General features: G+C 50.3%; 1 protein-coding gene across 1 annotated transcript in view; it reads right to left on the bottom strand.

The window, feature by feature from the left end:
* The window catches only part of LOC130206152 (phospholipid phosphatase-related protein type 5-like), a 36,376-nt gene extending 14,359 nt beyond the window's left edge, over positions 1-22,017 (bottom strand). The window contains exons 1-2 of the mRNA XM_056433960.1: positions 21,600-22,017; positions 3,815-3,947 (exon numbers count right to left, since the gene is read on the bottom strand). Coding sequence (XP_056289935.1) covers positions 3,815-3,947; positions 21,600-21,803 — 337 coding nt within the window. The 5' untranslated portion in view covers positions 21,804-22,017. The remainder of the gene's footprint in view (positions 1-3,814; positions 3,948-21,599) is intronic.
* Between the last annotated feature and the right edge of the window lie 1,286 nt (positions 22,018-23,303).

Here is a 23,303-nt window from a genome sequence, read left to right as displayed (position 1 = left end):
GATGGAGATGCCCGGTACTGGTCCTCTCCTCCAGGTACTGGTCCTCCTCCACCAGGTACTGGTCCTCCTCCACCATGTCCACGTCCACTCCCAGGACACTCAGAGGGGGAGGAGCTCTTCCTCCTGAAGTCCACCACCATCTCTCTGGTCTTGGCCACGTTCAGCCGCAGGTGGTTCTCATGCGCCCACTTTACAAAGTCACTCACCACTGCCCTGTACTCCTCCTCCCGTCCATCCCTAATACACCCGACCACTGCAGAGTCATCAGAGTACTTCTGCAGATGGCATGACTCCGTGTTGTACTGGAAGTCACTGGTGTACAGGGTGAAGAGGAAGGGAGACAGAACAGTTCCCTGTGGGGCTCCAACATCACTGACCACCGTTCCAGACAGCACACGCCCCATTCTGACAAACTGTGGTCTGCCTGTGAGGTAGTCAGTGATCCAGGAGATGGTGGACGCGTCCACACCGGCCACCGCAGCTTCTCACTCAGCAGCAGTGGCTGGATGGTGTTAAATGCACTGGAGAAGTCAAAGAAAGTGACTCTCACAGAGACACCGGTTCCATCCAGGTGCCACTGAGCTCGTTGCAGCAGGTAGATGATGGCGTCGTCCACTCCCACATGAGGCCGGTAAGCAAATTGCAGAGGGTCCAGCGACGATTTCACCTGCGGCCGGAGGTGGGCCAAGACCAGCCTCTCCAGCACCTTCATCACATGGGAGGTGAGGGCGACCGGTCGGTAGTCGTTGAGGCCAGATGGTGTTGACTTCTTTGGGACAGGGACCAGGCACGACGTCTTCCACAGCACCGGGACCTCCCCCAGCCTCAGGCTGAGGTTGAAGAGGCGCTGCAGGACACCAGACAGCTGGGTGGCGCAGGTCTTTAGGACCCTGGGGCTGATGCCATCAGGACCTTCAGCTCTGCGCTGGTGTAGTTTCTCCAGCTGTCTTCTCACCTGGTCAGTCGTCACAGAGAGAGGGGGGAGGGTGGAGGAGCCCATTGTTATTGAGGGCTCGGTGGATGTGCAGCTCAGCAGGGGGGACAGAGGGGAGGTGTTTGGGAGGTGTGATGTGTGGAGGAGACAGGAGGGCTGTGAACTGAACCTGTTGAAACAGTTCAGCTGTTGGCCCTCTCCAGGAGCCCCCTGGCTGTCTCCCTCCCACCTTGAAGCCAGTTATCTGCTTCATGCCAGACCACACCTCCCTTGTGTTGTTCAGCTGGAGTTTGGCCTCCAGCTTCCTCCTGTAGGAGTCCTTGCCTCCTGAGCTTCACCTTCAGGTTGCGCTGGGCTTTCCTCAGCTCATCCCTGTCTCCAGACCTGAAAGCAGCTTTCTTCATGTTAAGAAGCGCCTTCAGGTCCCTGGTGATCCAGGGCTTGTTGTTGGGGAAGCAGCACAGTCCGTGATGGGATGGTGGTGTGTTCACAGAACTTGATGTATTCCGTGATGCAGTCGGTCATCCTGTTGATGTCCTCCCCGTGCGGTCCACACAACACATCCCAGTCCGTTGACTTGAAGCAGTCCTGCAGAGCGTCGTTAGCCTCCAGAGACCACCTCCTCACAGTCCTGGTGGTCACAGCCTCTTCACCAGAGGAACAGACCTGGTGTCAGCCGGACCAGGTCATGATCAGACCTGCCGAGGGGGGGAAGGGCAGTGGCGCTGTATGCGTCCTTAGTATTAGCATACAGCAAGTCCAGAGTTTTATTGTTCCTTGTTGGGCAGTCTATGTATTGATGGAAGGTTGGCAGAGCTTTATCCAATGTGGTGTGGTTAAAGTCACCAGTGATAGCCATGAATGCTCCAGGCTGATGGTTCAGCAGAGCAGACACAGTGGAGTGGATGGTGTCCACAGCTTCCTCAGCGTCAGCTGATGGCGGCACGTACACGACAACCACAATGGCGGACGTGAACTCTCTCGGCAAATAGTACGGGCGCATCCCCACGGCCAACAGTTCAATGTTCGGGCTCCAGAAGCGCTCCTTCACGCACACATGGTCCGGATGGCACCACCGTTCATTCACATAAACAGCGATCCCGCCCCCCCTCTTCTTACCGCTCTGTGTAGCGTCTCTGTCAGCCCGAACAGTCCTGAAGCCGGGCAAAGACGCGCTGTGATCCGGAAAGTCCGCATGTAGCCACGTCTCAGTAAAACACAAGAGGCTGCTCTCACGGAAGATCCTCTCAGTCATTACCAGCGCCGAGCTCATCCGTCTTATTGGCCAAAGACCTCACGTTCCCCGTTATGATCGACGGTACCGAGGGTTTGTATCTCCTCGTTTTAGCCCTCCGCTTGACACCTGATCTGCAGCCGCGAGCCCTTCTCCGTAGCTCCAGAGGGATCACAGGTCTGTCTCCAGGCAGAAGCTTCGGCCTGCACAGCGCGATCAGCTGAGCACGCGAGTAGACGACGGTCCCCGTCATTGTTTGCTGTGGCTCTCCGATACTCACGACAAAGTGAACAAAAGCCACAGTAGAAGTTTCGAAAAAAGTAGTTATGGTCCAGTGTCCGACCGTAACTAAGACAAACGTGAAAGAAAAGAAAAAGAAAGAGAGGAAAAGTGCAAAAAAAGACAATAAAATAAAAGCAAAACGCCACTACTGAGACAAGCAGCCGTTGGCACGGCGCCATTTTTGTACACTTTGTTGCTGATAATCCCTCATTTGAAGAGCCTTATGGGCACAGTAACGGGCGTCACGGCGGCCACACAACTCGTGACCACGCATTAGCATGAGTCTCTTGCGCAATAGGATCCAAATGAAGGGCTTGTTCGAGAGGCTGAAACCACCTCTTCCGTCCAGCAGAATCCTGACCCACTCATATGTATTTCAAGGCGAGGCTGTCTGGTGTTCAGATATGAAAATACCAACCAATCCGAGGAGCTGAATACATGTTATGGATAATTCCATCAAGCATCTTCAAGAACCAGCCATCCCCGATCAGAAGGCCGTCACGTTTCATCCTCCGCTTCACGCCTCGTCCTCATTGTGTCGGGTGAAACTGGATCTGTGTGTGTTTAATGAAGTACAGCAGGACTTCCCCGTGAAGCACTTCGTCTTCCTCCGCCTGCGGCGACAGCACGCCGCTCAGCGCTCTTTAAAAACTGGCATCACTGAACAGGAAGACGTGCGCCGTGTTCAACCGGAGAACAAGCCGGGGTGATGGAGGAGAGCCTCTGTGGCCGAGAGCAGCTTCGCCCTGGAGCACCAGGCGGGCTGCGTGTGTCCATGGGAGGGGATCGAGGTCATAATCCTCTCCTGCAGCCTCATCTCCTGCTCCCTTCAGGAAGCGAGAGGGCCAGGAGAGGCCACCACTGTGTGTGTGTGTGCAGGAAGGCGCCACGGTTCCACATTTGTGTGTGTATCTGAACACATCTTCAAGTTGAAGATGAGTGAATATGTGTGTGGAGCAAGTAGTGTGTAGCTAGTAGTGTGTAGCTAGTATAATATGTGTGTAGCTAGTAGTGTGTAGCTAGTAGAATATGTGTGTAGCTAGTAGTGTGTAGCTAGTATAATATGTGTGTAGCTAGTAGTGTGTAGCTAGTATAATATGTGTGTAGCTAGTAGTGTGTAGCTAGCAGAATATGTGTGTAGCTAGTAGTGTGTAGCTAGTAGTGTGTAGCTAGTAGTGTGTATCTAGTAGAATATGTGTGTATCTAGTAGAATATGTGTGTAGCTAGTAGTGTGTATCTAGTAGAATATGTGTACGCCTGCAGGACCTGGAGGGAGTCTCCCTGGACCCGTGTCCGTGGTTCTGAGTCTCAAAGCCAAACGGCGTGCGGCTCGGCGGTGTTTGCCGCGTTAGCCGGGGACTCACCGAGGAAGCGGAAGGTCCTGCGCACCAGCGGGTTGAGGTAGCAGCAGTCGCCCGTGGCGACGGTCTTCTCCAAGCGGTCGAACTCTTTGGACGTGTACTGGACCAGGAACAGCACCGTCTCCGTCACTGTGATCTGGTGGAGACACACACACACACACGCACACAAACACACAGAGACACACACACACACACACACACACACACACACACACACACAGAGACACAGATGAAGGTCAATACGAGCCGTGCAACGGGCTGATGGACTGACCGGTGAGCTCCATCTGTACAGACACAGCTGAAGAAGACACGGGGTGTGTGTGTGTGTGTGTGTGTGTGTGTGTGTACCTGCTGGTCCGTGGTTCTATGTTTTACAATGATATCATTTCTTTTATTTCTTATTATCCTAGTTTTAGATTTTAAAATCTTTCCTTCATTCGTCCCACAGTGGGGACGTTTCAGGATCACAGCAGCGGGTGCACATTAGAGCATCAATAGAAAATAAAAAATGAAACACAAAACACAAGAACAATACTAAATACTAAAATACTAATTATAAAGAGAAAACTAGGGCTGGGCACGTTAACGCGTTAATCTTGCGTTAACGCAGCACTTAATTAACGCCGACAATTATTTTATCGCGCATTAACGCGTTTTTTTTTTTTTTTTTTTTTAATACTTTTTTTTTTAGACAAAAGACAATACATAGACATAACACCTAGAGGACTATAAACAATGCAGACGACAAAACAATGGACATAACATCATAAAGTCAGAGTATTTGTGGGGGAAAAAGAATCTCAACAAATGACGGCAGGTATGAGACTCAAGACACACGTCACACGGAGAATACACGAGCTGGATGAAAAGGAGAGGACTGCAAAGCGACAGCTTCCCAACGTGCTGTTGCTCTCATGGGGACGACTGGACATCGGGTGACCAGACGTCCAGTTTTCCCCGGACATGTCCTGCTTTTGAGCCCTAAAAAATGCGTCCGGCAGGGATTCCAAAAACGTCCGGGATTTTGCTTCGTCGGATATTTGTTTTTCTCTGGGTTTTCATAAACTCGTATTTACCCCTGACAAGTTTTGGAAATGGTATCTCCCTTCTTACGTGCGCTCTGACGGTTTAGAGGACAGTCATTGGTCGACCGATCTCAGGGTTGCCAGATACACGATAATTATCCTCCAAATACAACCATTTTGAGCCTTTGGTACGATACTTCACCATCTCCAATCTGGCAACACGGAGCACCTCGCCGCCTCCACTAGTTCATTGTTGTTTGTGCGGCATGCTATACACTACAACCAGCGTCGCCGCTCCCATAATGCACTACGCGCTGTGCGGAGGGCACCACGTCCTGAGGGGCTCCACAAAATAGGCAACTAAAAAAATCCTCATAGTTATAATAATTATAATGCCGATATTATTTCAGTCTAGAAATATTAGGCACCTTTTAGGCATGTATATCACAAAACAGGCAGAACAAGAGAGATGTTTAATCTCAGCCCCCAGACGAAGTGTCCTCTTTTTCACAAACTCAAATCTGGTCACCCTACTGGACATCACTCTGTAACCACAATGACCTCGGAGTGACTGTGCATTATATTGATGAGAAGTGGGCGCTGCATTCACACGCCCTGACTGATGAACACAGAGGAGACACATGATGCTGAAACGTGCGCGGGACACTTTACTGAAGTTGCACAGCAGTGGAATGTGTCAAATAAAGTCACCACACTGAGCAGATAGAGCACCAGAGATGATCGATGCTGCGAGACTGTCACGGATAGTCCGGGTTGTCGCAGCGAGAGAGGACCCAAATGCCGACATTACTGCACAACTATATTTATTTTTCCACAAATCACAGACCAGACCAGAACAGGACGACAAACACGCGGACCAAACAGTACGAAGCCACACTGGGAATGAGACGAACAGGGTTTACATACACAGGCAAGGTGGAGGTGATTGGACAACGGGGAACGAGACACAGGTGAACACAATGAGGGCGGGACCAGCAATCACACAGAAGGAAACAATCAGGACCAGGGCAGACAATCACAGGGAGACAGACGACACAAGGAATTCAAAACAAGACACAAAACTAAACACAAACTCCAGATCATGACAGTACCCCCCCCTCAAGGGACGAATTCCAGACGGCCAAGCGTTCCCCACAAGGGCGGGTGGAGGGAGCCGGAGGAGGGTCCAAGGCTGCAGAAGCAGTCCGGGGCGGGCGCAGGACGATAACCAGGCCAAGAGGTGCCCTCTGCCGGCCGGGCCGGAGGACAAGCGCGGGGAGCTAGGGGACCGGGCTCAGGAGAGGAAGTCCCAGGGGTACCGGGGTCTGGGGATGGGGTCCCTGTGGGACCAGGACCAGGCGACGAGACATGGGGAACCGATGGGCAGTGCGGGTCCCGGGAACTGTGACTGACCGGGACGGAGGCGGGCTGGGGAGAACCGGGACCGGGCGGAACGGAGGCGGAATACCGGGTACTGGAACCAAAACATCGGGGCCTGGAGGCGGCGACGGAACACCGGGGACTGGAACTGGAACATCGGGGACTGGAATATCGGGGACTGGAACCGGAACATGCGACGGCGGAACACCGACGGAGCCGTGACGGAACACCGGGACTGGAACCAGAACATCGTGGACTGGAACCGGTGATGGAACACCGGGGACTGGAACATCGGGGGCTGGAGCCGGAACACCGTGGACTGGAACCGGAACACCGGGGACTGGAACCAGAACCTCGTGGACTGGAACCGGTGATGGAACTCCGGGGACTGGAACATTGGGGACTGGAGCCGGTGACGGAACACCGGGGACTGGAACCGGAACATCGTGGACTGGAACCGGTGACGGAACACCGGGGACTGGAACCGGAACATCCTGGACTGGAACCGGTGATGGAACTCCGGGGACTGGAACATTGGGGACTGGAGCCGTGACGGAACACCGGGACTGGAACCGAACATCGTGGACTGGAACCGGTGATGGAACTCCGGGGACAGGAACCGCCAACACTGACTGCATTGCCCGGAGGGTCTCCCACATCTCCTCAAGCAAAACATGAGCGTTAGCTGGCCAGGCAGGAACTGTGCAGCGGAAACTGAAGGCTGGGTCCATTATTGGTGGCTTCGTTCTGTCACGGATAGTCCGGGTTGTCGCAGCGAGAGAGGACCCAAATGCCGACATTACTGCACAACTATATTTATTTTTCCACAAATCACAGACCAGACCAGAACAGGACGACAAACACGCGGACCAAACAGTACGAAGCCACACTGGGAATGAGACGAACAGGGTTTACATACACAGGCAAGGTGGAGGTGATTGGACAACGGGGAACGAGACACAGGTGAACACAATGAGGGCGGGACCAGCAATCACACAGAAGGAAACAATCAGGACCAGGGCAGACAATCACAGGGAGACAGACGACACAAGGAATTCAAAACAAGACACAAAACTAAACACAAACTCCAGATCATGACAGAGACGACTGCCTTTGATCATGTCCCTGCTTCAGTCTCCAGCGCTCTGTCAGTGTCTCTGCATAACAGTGCATTTGACAATGTCCTGACAGATTTTATGGCACTTTAGTTCATATGGCAGAACATTTAAAATAAGTGTCAAGTTCTAGGAATTGACAAACTGCACTGAAAGTGTTTTCTGGTGTCTCACTCTAACAGGGACAACACATGTTATGGCACTTTCATTCATATGGCAGAATATTTCAAATAGAAGTGCGCTATACACTACTTTTGAATGAATTATTGGATTTTATGATATAATGCGATTAATCGCGATTAATCAGGGAGATCATGCGATTAATCACGATTAAAAATTGTAATCGTTGCCCAGCCCTAGAGAAAACACAATTTATACACAAGGCAGCAACCAAAGTGAATTTCCAGCACGTTAAAGCGTCCAGAAAAAAAAAATGCTGAGTGTGCCAAGATCTCCAGCGATATATATATACATATATATACGGTATATATATACGGTATATATATATATATGTATATACTTATATATACATATATATATATATACATATATATAAATATATATATACGATAGATCCTTAAAAAACAGCAGTGGAGCTCTATGGCACGTTGGAGGACGTGTCCATAAAGGTCCGATGTGTATTGGAACGGGCCGTTATGGAGCCAGTGTTTGGTTGCTCCCTGTAGAAACATGGATATTTTAATATTTTACGATATTGTATTCCATTCCTGCCAATAGGTCCCTAAAAGGCTGAACACAAAGTTCGTATTGGTTGCTTCCACACGGCTCTCAACAGACAGACTCCCACTCAGATGCACGGGCAGTCAGTTCAACACATGACCTGCATCCCACTGAAACACGGAGCTCATCCAGGCGCTCTGACGAGCTCCTCCTGCACGTTGCACTCAAAACGCTCAAACCTTTACCGTGACACAAATACTGCAAAGCGGACACTTTTGTTCCCGTAGTTATTTTCCGTGTGGGCTTTTAAACCGTGGTTTGTGTTCACCTGTGAGACCCGCAGTCAACACGTGGCAGCTGCTGCTCCTCGCTGCCAACGGCGGCACAGCGAGCCGCACACCGAGCCGCGCGGCGGCGGCAGCAGCTCGCCATCGGTCGGCAGCCGCCAGGCCGCCGGCAGCCAGAGGCCTGTGGAGCGGCAGCTCTCCAGACCAGACACCAACACTCACACGTCCTCCGGAGTAATACTCCATTCATAAAAGAGACGACATGCTAATATTCATATGCAACAGCACCGGGATCTTTACGCACGTTAAATAAGAGTAAATCTAAAACAATGTTAGGAAAAGAAACAACAGTAGTCTTTGAAATCTAAAAATCAGAATCAGAATCAGAAACAGGTTTATTGCCAAGAATGTTTTCACAAACAAACGAGGAACTTTCTTTGGCGGAAGGTGCAAGAATCGCGCACCAAGACACCGAGGCGCCGTCCGCGGCGCCATCTTGGAAAGGGTGGATGAAAATTATAGCATAACATGAGGGAAGAGAGGCGAGAAAAAAAAGCAACCCCGACTATGCCCCAGAGGGTACAGTGTGGGAGCAGGAGAAACAAAAACACCATTGCACATAAGCACATACATCTTAGACATGACTTGCAACGAGTAGGAAGGGGGGGAGGGGAGGTAATCCAAAGACTGGGCGATAGCCCCGTCATTGGGGGCAGAAGGTAACCAGCACCGACAAGCAGCCAGCCCGGTCCATCGCCGACACGGCGCCGGACGCAGACCCCGTCCTGTCACCCTGGGGGGGGCAAAGCAGGCGAAGGCGTGGGATGGGGGGGGGGGGGGGGGGGTAGTGAATGCATTTCAGTGTGTTGAAGGTGTGTGTGCGTGGCCTGATGTGTCGTCCTCCCCCAGTCCACAACAGACAAAGTTCCCATACCGCAAGATGGCCGTTGCCATGGAGATAGCCTTGAAGGGTCCTGGGGAGAAAACAACCACAGGTGTCTGTGGATAGGGGGAAGGGAATGAGAGAGTCTCGCTTCAGTGATCTTCGGGGGAGTTGTTGTTCCAGTCATGGCCTTGGCCAAGGCCCGTCCTGGTAGAGGGAGCCGAAAGCAGATAAGATTGGGATTGTTTGGTCTTCCAGTAGCTGCATTTCAATTTTGCGCACCTACTATTCCTCCATTTTCCTCCCATTTCCCAATAGGATTTCAAATCGATCCAATTTCATTTGCAGAGCCATCAGCTTCTCCACGATGTTGTCATTCTGACGGTTTAATGCCACAGTCTGAGTGCCAACAACTCTGCCCAACGTCAATCATGTCGGGCAGCCTTAGGGGGCTTTTAACGGCTGTCACCGTTTCCTTAATTTTCCGATAAGCCAGGGCAGCGCCAAATCCAAACAGCAGAAATCCTGTAATCAAAGTTCCGAATAGGTAGATGTCTTCTACGTCCTCCACGGAAAGGGCTGCTAGGCACAAGACACGCCACTTCCCCACGCGTCCATCGTGTAACCAGCAACACACGTCCCGGCAGGACAGGCAGGTTCCCCCGAACCCGAGCTTCTCGTCGAGAAGATGGTGTCAATTGCGTTTAGGGACCAGTTGATCACGTCCATGGTTTTTAGTTCGAAGAGCGATGCGGAGAGAGTCTCTCAAGTATAGAGACAGACAAGACATGACGAGAGAAGCCAAGCAGGGAGGGGAAGGTCATGGGGAGGAGAGGGGGAGAAAAATGCGACCGCCTTCGTCGAGAGCCAACATCCAAAAACATTGAGAAAGCTGCATTCTCTCTTCTGACCACCAGGGGCGACTCCTCTGGTTGTATAGAAGTATATGCTTCATGTGTATTAATACCTAACTGGTGTTGATAGACTCAGAGACAACGTGTAACGTTCAGGTTCTGTATGAAGCAGAACTTTCACGCTGAGTCAGCAGAACAATATGAAAGGAAGAAAAAGAAGAAGAAGAAGAAATCCAACAGGGAGTAGGTATAGTTGAAGGCAGCTGGCCTGCAGACACTTTATTCCAAACTAAATGAAAGTCTCTGATCCGACAGCGAGAGCGGCGTCCCGTTCGTTTCCCCAGCACATGCACCTCCCTCCAACAGGGGCGACGGGACATTATTGAATGATGACGTCATCACATTGGAACGCCGTTACATAAGAGACATCAAACAAAAGCTAAATAACACGCGAGCCGGAGGAACCGTCACGCCAGCCTCCCGTAGGAGATGAGCTCTTTTCAGGAGCGCCACCTAAACTTAACTTCCTGTGCAGTCGGAGGTTTTATTTTGAAAAGACGCGATGCATGTGACGGGGTGTATCGACACTGCCGTGCACGAGCGAGCCTGGAGGGTCAGTGAATGCACCTCGAATACCAGAACCAGGAGGAGATGTCCGTGATGTTCTAAACACAGAGTGTTTATACAATAATCATTATCCAGAGTTTATCACAGAAAGAAGACAATGTGTGTTCACTTAAGCAACCAGGTACACCGTCCTCACAGCGGCGCTCGTGTGTCTCCAGTTACCAGTTGATGGACGAGATGCAGCAGGAAAGTGAGACGTGTGAACAAGGGAAGAGAGCCGAGACGAAGAGGCCCCGGGGACGGAGGGCAGCGGAGGATTTCATTTTCATCGGTCACTGAAGCGTGAATGAAACCGCCACCGTCCAGAGACACACGGCAGCGTCTGCACCGAGGAGGAGGGAGGGGCGTGGCGCAAGAAGAAGGTTGGGGTGCGGGAAGAGGAGGGAGGGGCGTGGCGGGAGGAGGAGGAGGAGGGAGGGGCTTGTGAGCAGAGCATGTCGGGCGAAATTCTCACAAGAACCCAAATAAACGCTCCGTCAGATATCAAAACCCATTTGGTCGTAACTGATGACAGAGAGTAATTTTTAGTTTTAAATACTTATAAATGAAGAACCAATATGTCTCCAGCAGAGGGAACACTTTTCTCATCCAGGGCAAAAGGGGAGGAGCTTGATAACCTCTAGGGGTCTATTATCTAAAAGGTTACATCACAAGGTCTCAGGAGGAAAAGAGTGAAGTATTCTTAAAATAACAATAGTTCTGCTATGTACATGCGTTGGATTGGACTATTTGGAAAGCCTGATGACTATTTATATGAAATGTCTTCGCTATAATGAGCTCCTCTGACCTCCTCTGACCTCTTGACGTTTGAGCTGCCTCCCAGAACAAAAGCAACTCCACCTGTCATGTGGGGTGTGAGTCAGTGGGTTCCATTACCTCCTCTGCCAGGTATGGAGATGCATGGCTGTATTCTTAAGAGAGGTTCACCGGGCTACTACAAATGAGAATGTGCTGAGTGCATGATTGCGATCCAAAGGTTAGAGTGAGGTCTCTCTCTTGGCTCTCAGCTGAGCCGTTATCTCCCCCCCCGGCCTCCCACTCCTCGGCTCAATGCTATTTTAAGCTCGGCACCAAAGCAGTAATATTGAAGAACGGCCTACGGCTAATGGTGTGGACCGGACTGCTAACTACAGGGGTGGACAAAGACAGACCCATAGAGATGGACCCATAGAGATGGACCCATAGAGTTGAACCCAGAGAGATGGACCCATAGAGATGGACCCATAGAGTTGAACCCATAGAGATGGACCCATAGAGACGGACCCATAGAGACGGACCCATAGAGATGGACCGATAGAGACAGACCCATAGAGATGGACCCATAGAGTTGAACCCAGAGAGATGGACCCATAGAGATGGACCGATAGAGTTGAACCCATAGAGATGGACCCATAGAGACGGACCCATAGAGACGGACCCATAGAGACGGACCCATAGAGACAGACCCATAGAGATGGACCCATAGAGATGGACCCATGGAGACGGACCCATGGAGACGGACCTATAGAGACGGACCCAGAGACGGATCCATAGACGGACCCAGAGACGGACCCATAGACGGACCCATAGACGGACCCATAGACCTATAGAGACGGACCTATAGAGACGGACCCATAGACCCATAGAGATGGACCCATAGAGATGGACCCATAGAGACGGACCCATAGAGATCCCTCCAGCTCCCCCTGTGGTCAATGGGAGCGCTACTTCGAGCGCCGTCGGGCGCCAATGGACATGCTCATTCTCATTCGGCGGCGTTAAAAATCAATTTTGTCATTTAGTTACGATAACGATGCAGCGTCGATGTCTTCCACTCATCAAACTAATTGTAGTGACTGCAGTACGGAGACATTAATGCAATCAGCGAAAGAACAAAATTGTAAAAAAAACCTCCAGGCACGTGGCAGATAGACGTGATCAACTCATGATCCATTTCTTTTATCGCCTGTTTTATCCTCGACAAAGAAAACGGTGTGTTCCTAAACCCACAGGCAGCCGAGGAATCAACACGATTCATTCAGACTGTAATCAAGTGACTGATGGCGTAATCAGGCCTCAGCGGGGTGTTTTTTCTCTCTTCGGGATATTAAGTGCTGTGAGAATTGCCTCTTTATTGAGGAAATACTCTCCTGTAAACACGTCCAGCTCATTACGGAGAGCACAAAGACGTTTCTTCACCGTGTCGTCAGTCCAGAGACGGACAGAATCTCTCTTCATTCGTTTCAACGCAGCGGGAGTCGCTCTTCATCTCCTCTCGCCCCGCCGGTCTATTTTTACCTCGGCGGCTGATTTTCCTTTTCGCGTTCGCCGGTGACCTTAAACACTTAATCACAACATGACCTGTCTCGCAGCTGCCTTCAATTCTTGGCAATTGCGGTATCGGTGGGTGGAGAGGCGAGCGGCGGCCATTACTCCCGTCTGGTTGCCTCACGTCGGCCTCTTTCCCGAAGGACGAACACCACGAGCTGCATGGCAGGCGTCTTCTGTACGGACTTTGGACGTGTTTGCACCGACTGCTCGTCACGGTGTCTCGTTGGTAACGTCACCAGCTGTTAACTTGACAAGTCATCAACCAGAGTTATCCTTTGAGGCAGATTGATGGGCACCATCGGCGTATCGGTCAGGCTGCTGGAAAGATATTTACTCCGGGGTACCGGAGGTCTTTTACGAGAGGTTGTGCATGATGTCTGTATTTGGTTTAGTCGGGGAGAATAGTACATAAATAGACACTCTGGTAGTTCAGGAGAACATTCCTGTGTGGAGGAGGATCTGAACAGGAATCCTGCAGATTACTTTTTTTTAAAATTAGTTTCCAAACTATCGGAGAAAAAACAGTTTGTCACCAAGACGTGCAAATGTTGAAAATAAAGAATTTACAGATTTTCTTTATCTTTTCAAGTGACCTTTTTCATGGCAATTACATCGTTTTTTCCCTTTTTTCCCCCTGAAAGGGATTTTTTCGATTTCTTGGGAGTTTCTCCTGATCCGATGTGAGGTCAAAGGTCAGGGATGTCGTATGAGTACAGATTGTAAAGCCCTCTGAGGCAAATTTGTAATTTGTGATATTAGGCTATAAAAAATAATCTGAATTGAATTGAATAGTTAGCTAGGTTGCTGAACTGCTTTTTAATGGCATAAAAAAGAGTTGTATAAAAGGTTAGTAGAAAGCATGCTGAATAGCGGTTGTCTATTATAACGTCTTCTGGAGACAGAATACGTGACGTCAAGCCGGGGAACGATTGAACGTTCCATTAGAATTATGGAACAACAAACCTGCCAACGTCCAAATCAACCAATTTCATAGCAAGAGTAATGCCTGTCACTCAAATCCAAGGTGAGAGGCCACGGCGGCTGAAGGTGAAGAGGTGAAGGCCGCTGATGGAGGCATGAAGATGAAGTGGCAGTGGAGTCGGGTGGAGGAGACACACCTCCCTACAGCAGGCTGAACGAGGCAGTGAAGCCATCGTCTATAAACACCCGATCACTAAAGGACCAGGGTCAACTCATTCAAACTCAGGTCTTTCAACTTCTTTTTTAATTAACTGATTGATGTCAACGGATAAAACATAAAACCACTAATTCAGGCCAGGTTATCCATTTCAAATGAGGGACCACTTAGTGGGCCATCGATTGAATGACAAGGCAATAAACCAAGAGCTCTTCTGGTCCTGAGAATAATTAAGGTTGAGCTCAGGAAATGCACCTCAAGACCCCAACATGAGACCAACAGACTCCAATATAAAGACCAGTAAGGGGTACTGGGAGTCCTGGTTAGCTACCAAAGACACAACTAGACCAGTAAGGGGTACTGGGAGTCTTCGTTAGCCAGCAAAGACACAACTAGACCAGTAAGGGGTACTGGGAGTCCTGGTTAGCTACCAAAGACACAACTAGACCAGTAAGGGGTACTGGGAGTCCTCGTTAGCTACCAAAGACACAACTAGACCAGTAAGGGGTACTGGGAGTCCTCGTTAGCTACCAAAGACACAACTAGACCAGTAAGGGGTACTGGGAGTCTTCGTTAGCCACCAAAGATACAACTGGACCAGTAAGGGGTACTGGGAGTCCTCGTTAGCCACCAAAAACACAACTAGACCAGTAAGGGGTACTGGGAGTCCTCGTTAGCTACCAAAAACACAACTAGACCAGTAAGGGGTACTGGGAGTCCTCGTTAGCTACCAAAAACACAACTAGACCAGTAAGGGGTACTGGGAGTCCTCGTTAGCTACCAAAGACACAACTAGACCAGTAAGGGGTACTGGGAGTCCTCGTTAGCTACCAAAGACACAACTAGACCAGTAAGGGGTACTGGGAGTCCTCGTTAGCTACCAAAGACACAACTAGACCAGTAAGGGGTACTGGGAGTCTTCGTTAGCCACCAAAGATACAACTGGACCAGTAAGGGGTACTGGGAGTCCTCGTTAGCCACCAAAAACACAACTAGACCAGTAAGGGGTACTGGGAGTCCTCGTTAGCTACCAAAAACACAACTAGACCAGTAAGGGGTACTGGGAGTCCTCGTTAGCTACCAAAGACACAACTAGACCAGTAAGGGGTACTGGGAGTCCTCGTTAGCCACCAAAAACACAACTAGACCAGTAAGGGGTACTGGGAGTCCTCGTTAGCTACCAAAGATACAACTAGACCAGTAAGGGGTACTGGGAGTCCTCGTTAGCCAACAAAGACACAACTAGACCAGTAAGGGGTACTGGGAGTCCTGGTTAGCTACCAAAGACACAACTAGACCAGTAAGGGGTACTGGGAGTCCTCGTTAGCTACCAAAGACACAACTAGACCAGTAAGGGGTACTGGGAGTCCTCGTTAGCCACCAAAGACACAACTAGACCAGTAAGGGGTACTGGGAGTCCTCGTTAGCCACCAAAGACACAACTAGACCAGTAAGGGGTACTGGGAGTCCTGGTTAGCTACCAAAGACACAACTAGACCAGTAAGGGGTACTGGGAGTCCTCGTTAGCTACCAAAGACACAACTGGACCAGTAAGGGGTACTGGGAGTCCTGGTTAGCTACCAAAGACACAACTAGACCAGTAAGGGGTACTGGGAGTCCTCGTTAGCCACCAAAGACACAACTAGACCAGTAAGGGGTACTGGGAGTCCTCGTTAGCTACCAAAGACACAACTAGACCAGTAAGGGGTACTGGGAGTCCTCGTTAGCCACCAAAGACACAACTAGACCAGTAAGGGGGTACTGGGAGTCCTCGTTAGCTACCAAAGACACAACTAGACCAGTAAGGGGTACTGGGAGTCCTCGTTAGCCACCAAAGACACAACTAGACCAGTAAGGGGTACTGGGAGTCCTCGTTAGCCACCAAAGACACAACTAGACCAGTAAGGGGTACTGGGAGTCCTGGTTAGCTACCAAAGACACAACTAGACCAGTAAGGGGTACTGGGAGTCCTGGTTAGCCACCAAAGACACAACTAGACCAGTAAGGGGTACTGGGAGTCCTCGTTAGCTACCAAAGACACAACTGGACCAGTAAGGGGTACTGGGAGTCCTTGTTAGCCACCAACGACACAACTGGACCAGTAAGGGGTACTGGGAGTCCTCGTTAGCTACCAAAGACACAACTAGACCAGTAAGGGGTACTGGGAGTCCTTGTTAGCCACCAACGACACAACTGGACCAGTAAGGGGTACTGGGAGTCCTCGTTAGCTACCAAAGACACAACTGGACCAGTAAGGGGTACTGGGAGTCCTCGTTAGCCACCAAAGACACAACTAGACCAGTAAGGGGTACTGGGAGTCCTCGTTAGCCACCAACGACACAACTGGACCAGTAAGGGGTACTGGGAGTCCTCGTTAGCTACCAAAGACACAACTAGACCAGTAAGGGGTACTGGGAGTCCTCGTTAGCTACCAAAGACACAACTGGACCAGTAAGGGGTACTGGGAGTCCTCGTTAGCCACCAAAGACACAACTGGACCAGTAAGGGGTACTGGGAGTCCTCGTTAGCCACCAAAGACACAACTAGACCAGTAAGGGGTACTGGGAGTCCTCGTTAGCCACCAAAGACACAACTAGACCAGTAAGGGGTACTGGGAGTCCTCGTTAGCTACCAAAGACACAACTAGACCAGTAAGGGGTACTGGGAGTCCTCGTTCGCTACCAAAGACACAACTAGACCAGTAAGGGGTACTGGGAGTCTTCATTAGCCACCAAAGATACAACTGGACCAGTAAGGGGTACTGGGAGTCCTCGTTAGCTACCAAAAACACAACTAGACCAGTAAGGGGTACTGGGAGTCCTGGTTAGCTACCAAAGACACAACTAGACCAGTAAGGGGTACTGGGAGTCCTCGTTAGCTACCAAAGACACAACTAGACCAGTAAGGGGTACTGGGAGTCTTCATTAGCCACCAAAGATACAACTGGACCAGTAAGGGGTACTGGGAGTCCTCGTTAGCTACCAAAAACACAACTAGACCAGTAAGGGGTACTGGGAGTCCTCGTTCGCTACCAAAGACACAACTAGACCAGTAAGGGGTACTGGGAGTCCTCGTTAGCCACCAAAGACACAACTAGACCAGTAAGGGGTACTGGGAGTCCTCGTTAGCTACCAAAGACACAACTAGACCAGTAAGGGGTACTGGGAGTCCTCGTTAGCTACCAAAGACACAACTAGACCAGTAAGGGGTACTGGGAGTCCTCGTTAGCCACCAAAGACACAACTGGACCAGTAAGGGGTACTGGGAGTCCTCGTTAGCCACCAAAGACACAACTAGACCAGTAAGGGGTACTGGGAGTCCTCGTTAGCCACCAAAGACACAACTAGACCAGTAAGGGGTACTGGGAGTCCTCGTTAGCCACCAAAGACACAACTAGACCAGTAAGGGGTACTGGGAGTCCTCGTTAGCCACCAAAGACACAACTGGACTCTGAACCACCGAGTCCTCCTGAATCTTCTCCAGCTCTGACTGCCAGGCCCTTCCAGGCTGATGGAGCGCTCAGTACCCGGGTGCTGAGTAGGGTTGGGTACCGAAACCCGGTGCCAATATGGTACCGGTTCCAATACAACCGGTATTACCCGGATCGAAACGCAACACACATTTCGGTGCTTCTTTCCGGTACCTGAGCCGATTGAAATTGAAAAAAACTATTGTTGTGAACTTCTCAGGTGACTCCGCCCTGTCAGCAGGTTACGAGCCTCTCATATGTAACTCTGACAGGAGGCGTGGCCGTGTGTGACTGTGAGCCCGTGTGGAGCACACCAGCGTCAGGCTGGACGCGATGGGGAGACCGTCACCGGTCCCCCTGAACACGTGGAGACCGATTATGACGAGCAGCCTGAACTCAGATTAGTACCGTAACGTTGATTGCAAGTCTTGCATTCATAAAAGTAGCCCAAGAAATAATAAATTAGCCATTATAACCATGCTTAAGCTAGTTCGTAGCTAGCGTTAGCTCGTAGCTAGCGCTAGCTACGCTACGAGCGTGACAGTCTGCAAGCAGATGTGTTGATGTACAGCGATCCCGGCTGTATACCCGGTGTTACCGGGAATATAATGACGGAGGAATAAAGACCGTGGGGCATCACTTCGTTTCAGTGTAACTCTCGCTGTCAGAAGCAAAACTTTATTTGTCACGTGTCATCTTCAGTCCCTCTGATTGGTTGTTCTCTTTGCCCATCAACACAGTGACAGGTTAACCCTATAAGGTCTGCACATGACAATACATATCACATCATATAATGGAGAACATGTGTTGTGTATGTTAACAGTCTGATATCCGTTGTGTGTCAGTGCTCCATGATAACGGCTTCTACAGGGAATATGGCCAAAGAGGTTTTTAATGTCCTCATTGTGCGTTAAAAAAAAAGAAGTATCGGTTCAGGCACCGTTTAGGCACCGGTATCGTTTTAAAAGTACCGGTTTAGCACCGGTATCGGAAAAAACCCAAACGATACCCATCCCTAGTGCTGAGGCTGAGGCCCACATCCATCTCCATGGAGACGGAGAACACAGGGAGCCGGGGTTCCTCCTGCCGTCCTCTCAGACGGAGCTGAGGGCCTTGTGTGGGTAATTAGGGATTTATGTATCAGCTCGTTTGTCTCTTATTACTTCGTCTGCCCTGGAAGCTGCTGAGTCATTAATTAAGAGCAGCGGGGCAACCGAGCGCTCTACATTTACATCACGGGGAGCTTGTTCTTCACCTCTTTTATTATCTTCATCACTTAGAGAACCTCGTCTTCTACCAATAATATTCACGTGAAACTCTTTTAAAAGAGGAAACTTTAAAATAAGATGGCATTACATTTGTTTCCAACATTTTCTGCTCCTGCCAGTTTACATGTGTGTAAATATGTTTTTGTATTTGTGGTTCATGACTAAACAGAGTCCAATATCTCTATGTTTATTATTTTACAACACAGTAAATATTCAAAATGTTATGATCAATATTAACTTGATTAACAAGTTGTGTTATAATTAATGTTGATAAATCATTATGTGAAGGCGACACAGTGAAGATCAGCAGTTTAAGTGATTGTTTGTAAAGAAGGTCAATAATGTAAAAGTTTAAATCGTGATTTAAAAGTTGATATCATGATTTAAACTTTTAAATCAGTTTTAGTCTTAAAATCATAATTTTTAGCCTTAAAATCCTGCTTATGATAGGGCATGGATTTAATTAATGGAACGCCATCATGGAACGCCACCATATAGCGCCACCATGGAACGCCATCATGGAACGCCACCATATAGCGCCACCATATAGCGCCACCATGGAACGCCATCATGGAACACCACCATATAGCGCCACCATATAGCGCCACCATGGAACGCCATCATGGAACGCCACCATATAGCGCCACCATATAGCGCCACCATGGAACGCCATCATGGAACACCACCATATAGCGCCACCATATAGCGCCACCATGGAATGCCACCATATAGTGCCATCATGGAACGCCACCATATAGCGCCACCATGGAACGCCACCATGGAACGCCACCATCATGGAACACCACCATATAGCGCCACCATGGAATGCCACCATGTAGTGCCATCATGGAACACCACCATATAGCGCCACCATGGAACGCCACCATATAGCGCCACCATGGAATGCCACCATATAGTGCCATCATGGAACACCACCATATAGCGCCACCATGGAACGCCATCATGGAACACCACCATATAGCGCCACCATATAGCGCCACCATGGAATGCCACCATATAGTGCCATCATGGAACGCCACCATATAGCGCCACCATGGAACGCCACCATATAGCGCCACCATGGAGCGCCACCATGGAACGCTACCATATAGCGCCATCATGGAACACCACCATATAGCGCCACCATGGAATGCCACCATATAGTGCCATCATGGAACACCACCATATAGCGCCACCATGGAATGCCACCATGTAGTGCCATCATGGAACACCACCATATAGCGCCACCATGGAACGCCACCATATAGCACCACCATGGAACGCCACCATATAGCGCCACCATGGAACGCCACCATATAGCACCACCATGGAACGCCACCATGGAACGCCACCATATAGCGCCACCATGGAACGCCACCATATAGCGCCACCATGGAACGCCACCATATAGCGCCACCATGGAACGCCACCATATAGCGCCATCATGGAACGCCACCATATAGCGCCACCATGGAGCGCCACCATATAGCGCCACCATGGAACGCCACCATATAGCGCCACCATGGAACGCCACCATATAGCGCCATCATGGAACGCCACCATATAGCGCCACCATATAGCGCCATCATGGAACGCCACCATATAGCGCCACCATGGAGCGCCACCATATAGCGCCACCATGGAGCGCCACCATATAGCGCCACCATGGAACGCCACCATATAGCGCCACCATGGAACGCCACCATATAGCGCCACCATGGAACGCCACCATATAGCGCCATCATGGAACGCCACCATAGCGCCACCATGGAACGCCACCATATAGCGCCACCATGGAACGCCACCATATAGCGCCACCATGGAACGCCACCATATAGCGCCATCATGGAACGCCACCATATAGCGCCACCATATAGCGCCATCATGGAACGCCACCATATAGCGCCACCATGGAGCGCCACCATATAGCGCCACCATGGAGCGCCACCATATAGCGCCACCATGGAGCGCCACCATATAGCGCCACCATGGAACGCCATCAGTCTGCGATTGGTGGAGACCAAAACGGAGCGGAAAGAAAGCCAATCCTGGACGAGCAGACGGATTCATCTCGTCGTCTGCTCGGCGTATAAATAGCCGACTGTTTGCGATCCTCTTCACAGCTTCGGGAGAGCGTTAATGTGTTTCACACATTTATACGGATGTTGGGAGCAAGTAGGGAAACCTGGAAGCAGACAGCCACCAGAACGATGATGTTCATTAACACCGCGCTCATGTGACGTTCTCATGTGCACAGGTTTACAGATTAATTAATTAATCTTTAAACCAGGCAGAGAACATCGCTAAACAATCCCAGAATGAATAAAACTAACGGAAAGATTCAGAAGAGACAAAACGTTCCGACAACGGGAGAACGACTGAACCCGCACCGATGATTATTACAATCAATGTAATTATCGACGTGCTGCACAAAGTCAAATCAAAAGAAGATGCTATCTTAATGACAAGTAAATAATAATAAAATCAGAAGATGGATAATATTAAGGCAGATTGCAGCTAATAACTTTAAATTAGGTTCTAGACAGTTAAAGTCACCAGTAAGCATTTATTATACTATTGCAATAATCTTGATTAATATGTTTGGACAGTGAATGTGTCATCACAAGCTCCAAAAAACACAATACATAAATATCATAAGAATCAAACCCAAAATATGACCTCGTGCGATGAAGACGTTGTTGAAATGACCTGCGCCACCGCGGCGGCTCCACCAGGGGGCAGCAGACTCACCAGCAGCGTGGGCAGCCCGGCCACCAGGGCGTACAGCAGCACGGGCGGCACGGCGCTGCGGTCCTCCGGGCCCAGGTACGGCTTGGTGAACGCCGTGTCGTAGCAGAAGAAGCCCTGCACGTGCACGCTGAAGGTGTCGGTGCACTCGAAGTAGTAGGCCAGCATGACGGTCCCGGCCATGATCACCAGCTGGAAGTACAGCATGACGCACACAGAGGGCGAGAGACATTTAGTGACAACCACAGCCGCTCTCTCTCTCCTCCTCCGCCCCGGTGCTGCTGCGGCTGACTCCCGGTGACCGGCTCATGGTGAGCCGCGCGCTCTGGTCGTGGCGGAGGCTCGCGCGCACCGGCTTCCTCTGCTCGCTGCTGCCGCGGAGACGACGGGTGCGCGCGTGTGAGGGGGAGAGAGAGAGAGAGAGGGAGGTGGAGAGAGAGAGCGTGAGAGAGGTGGGGGGAGAGAGAGAGAGAGTGAGAGATAGGTGGGGAGAGAGAGATGGGGGGAGAAAGAGAGAGAGATAGAGAGAGGTGGGGTGAGAGAGAGAAAGAAAGACAGAGGTGGGGAGGGAGAGCGAAAGATTGAGAGAGGGGGGTGGGGGCGAGTGAGAGAGCGGTGTTTAAGGGTGTGCACGCATGAAAGTGATGAAGAGGCTTGGCTAACACACCCCATCCTCTTTCTGTGTGAGTGTGTGTGTGTGTGTGTGAGTGTGTGTGTGTGCGTCTGTGTGTGAGTGTGTGTGTGTGTGTGAGTGTGTGTGTGTGCGTCTGTGTGTGTGTGTGTGAGGCTGATTAGAGGGATGGGTGAGCAGAGGGGAGGATTGACAGCTTCTTTCATTTCTGTGTGCAAACTGTACAGAGAACCAAGACGTGCCATGTTCTACCGATGTTCACGAAGCAGAGCGAGAGAGGAGGAGCAGGAGGAGGAGGAAGAGGAGGAGGAGAAGCAGGAGGAAGAGGAGGAGAAGACTACAGACGTCATACGTGTCTCTTCAGAGCCTCTAAATGCAGCTCCATATTTCATCAGAGCAACGAGTTGAATGGTGATCACATGGTCACATGGTCACATGTCACATGATCACATGGTCACATGCAGTGTTGGGCAAGTTACTGAAAATTAGTAATTAGTTATAGTTACTAGTTACTTCTTTTAAAAGTAATTTAATTACTTTACTAGTTACTGTACATCAAAAGTAATTAGTTACTAGGGAAAGTAACTTTTAAGTTACTTTTATGTCTGCTTTTTTAATGTAATGAACAGAACTGAACAGTCAAACACAATAAACATGTTTTAGACCTATTTATGGCAATCAACAGGGCAACAGGCCTTCAAATCAAGCAGTAGTACAAAAGTCCCTTTGCATGCAAAATAGGTCTAACCCGAACCAGCGGACAAAAAATTCAACCCGCGGCGACACTTCAAAAGTAGCCCAATTCCGCGGGAAAACCGCGGACCTGGCAACACTGGAAGTGGCTGTCAATCACAGTGTGGCACCGTGATGCTGGTCGAGGGGGCGGGCCTGTGATTGGTGGAGTAGAGGGGAGGCGGGGTTAACCTGTCAGAAAACGGGAGTTAAGGTTGGTTGACGGGAACCGTTGTTGTTGACGTCCGAGCTGCTGAGCCGAGAGGAGCACGCTGTCTGTGTTGGTGGACGCCCAATAAAGGGAGGAATAACACCGTCGTCCCGTCTCCGTGTCATCAGTCCAT

Source organism: Pseudoliparis swirei, chromosome 16, assembly GCF_029220125.1.
Source record: "Pseudoliparis swirei isolate HS2019 ecotype Mariana Trench chromosome 16, NWPU_hadal_v1, whole genome shotgun sequence".
Taxonomy (NCBI): Eukaryota; Metazoa; Chordata; class Actinopteri; order Perciformes; family Liparidae; genus Pseudoliparis; species Pseudoliparis swirei.
The sequence above is the reverse complement of the archived record's forward strand: the minus strand, read 5'-3'. Positions and strand labels throughout refer to the sequence as shown.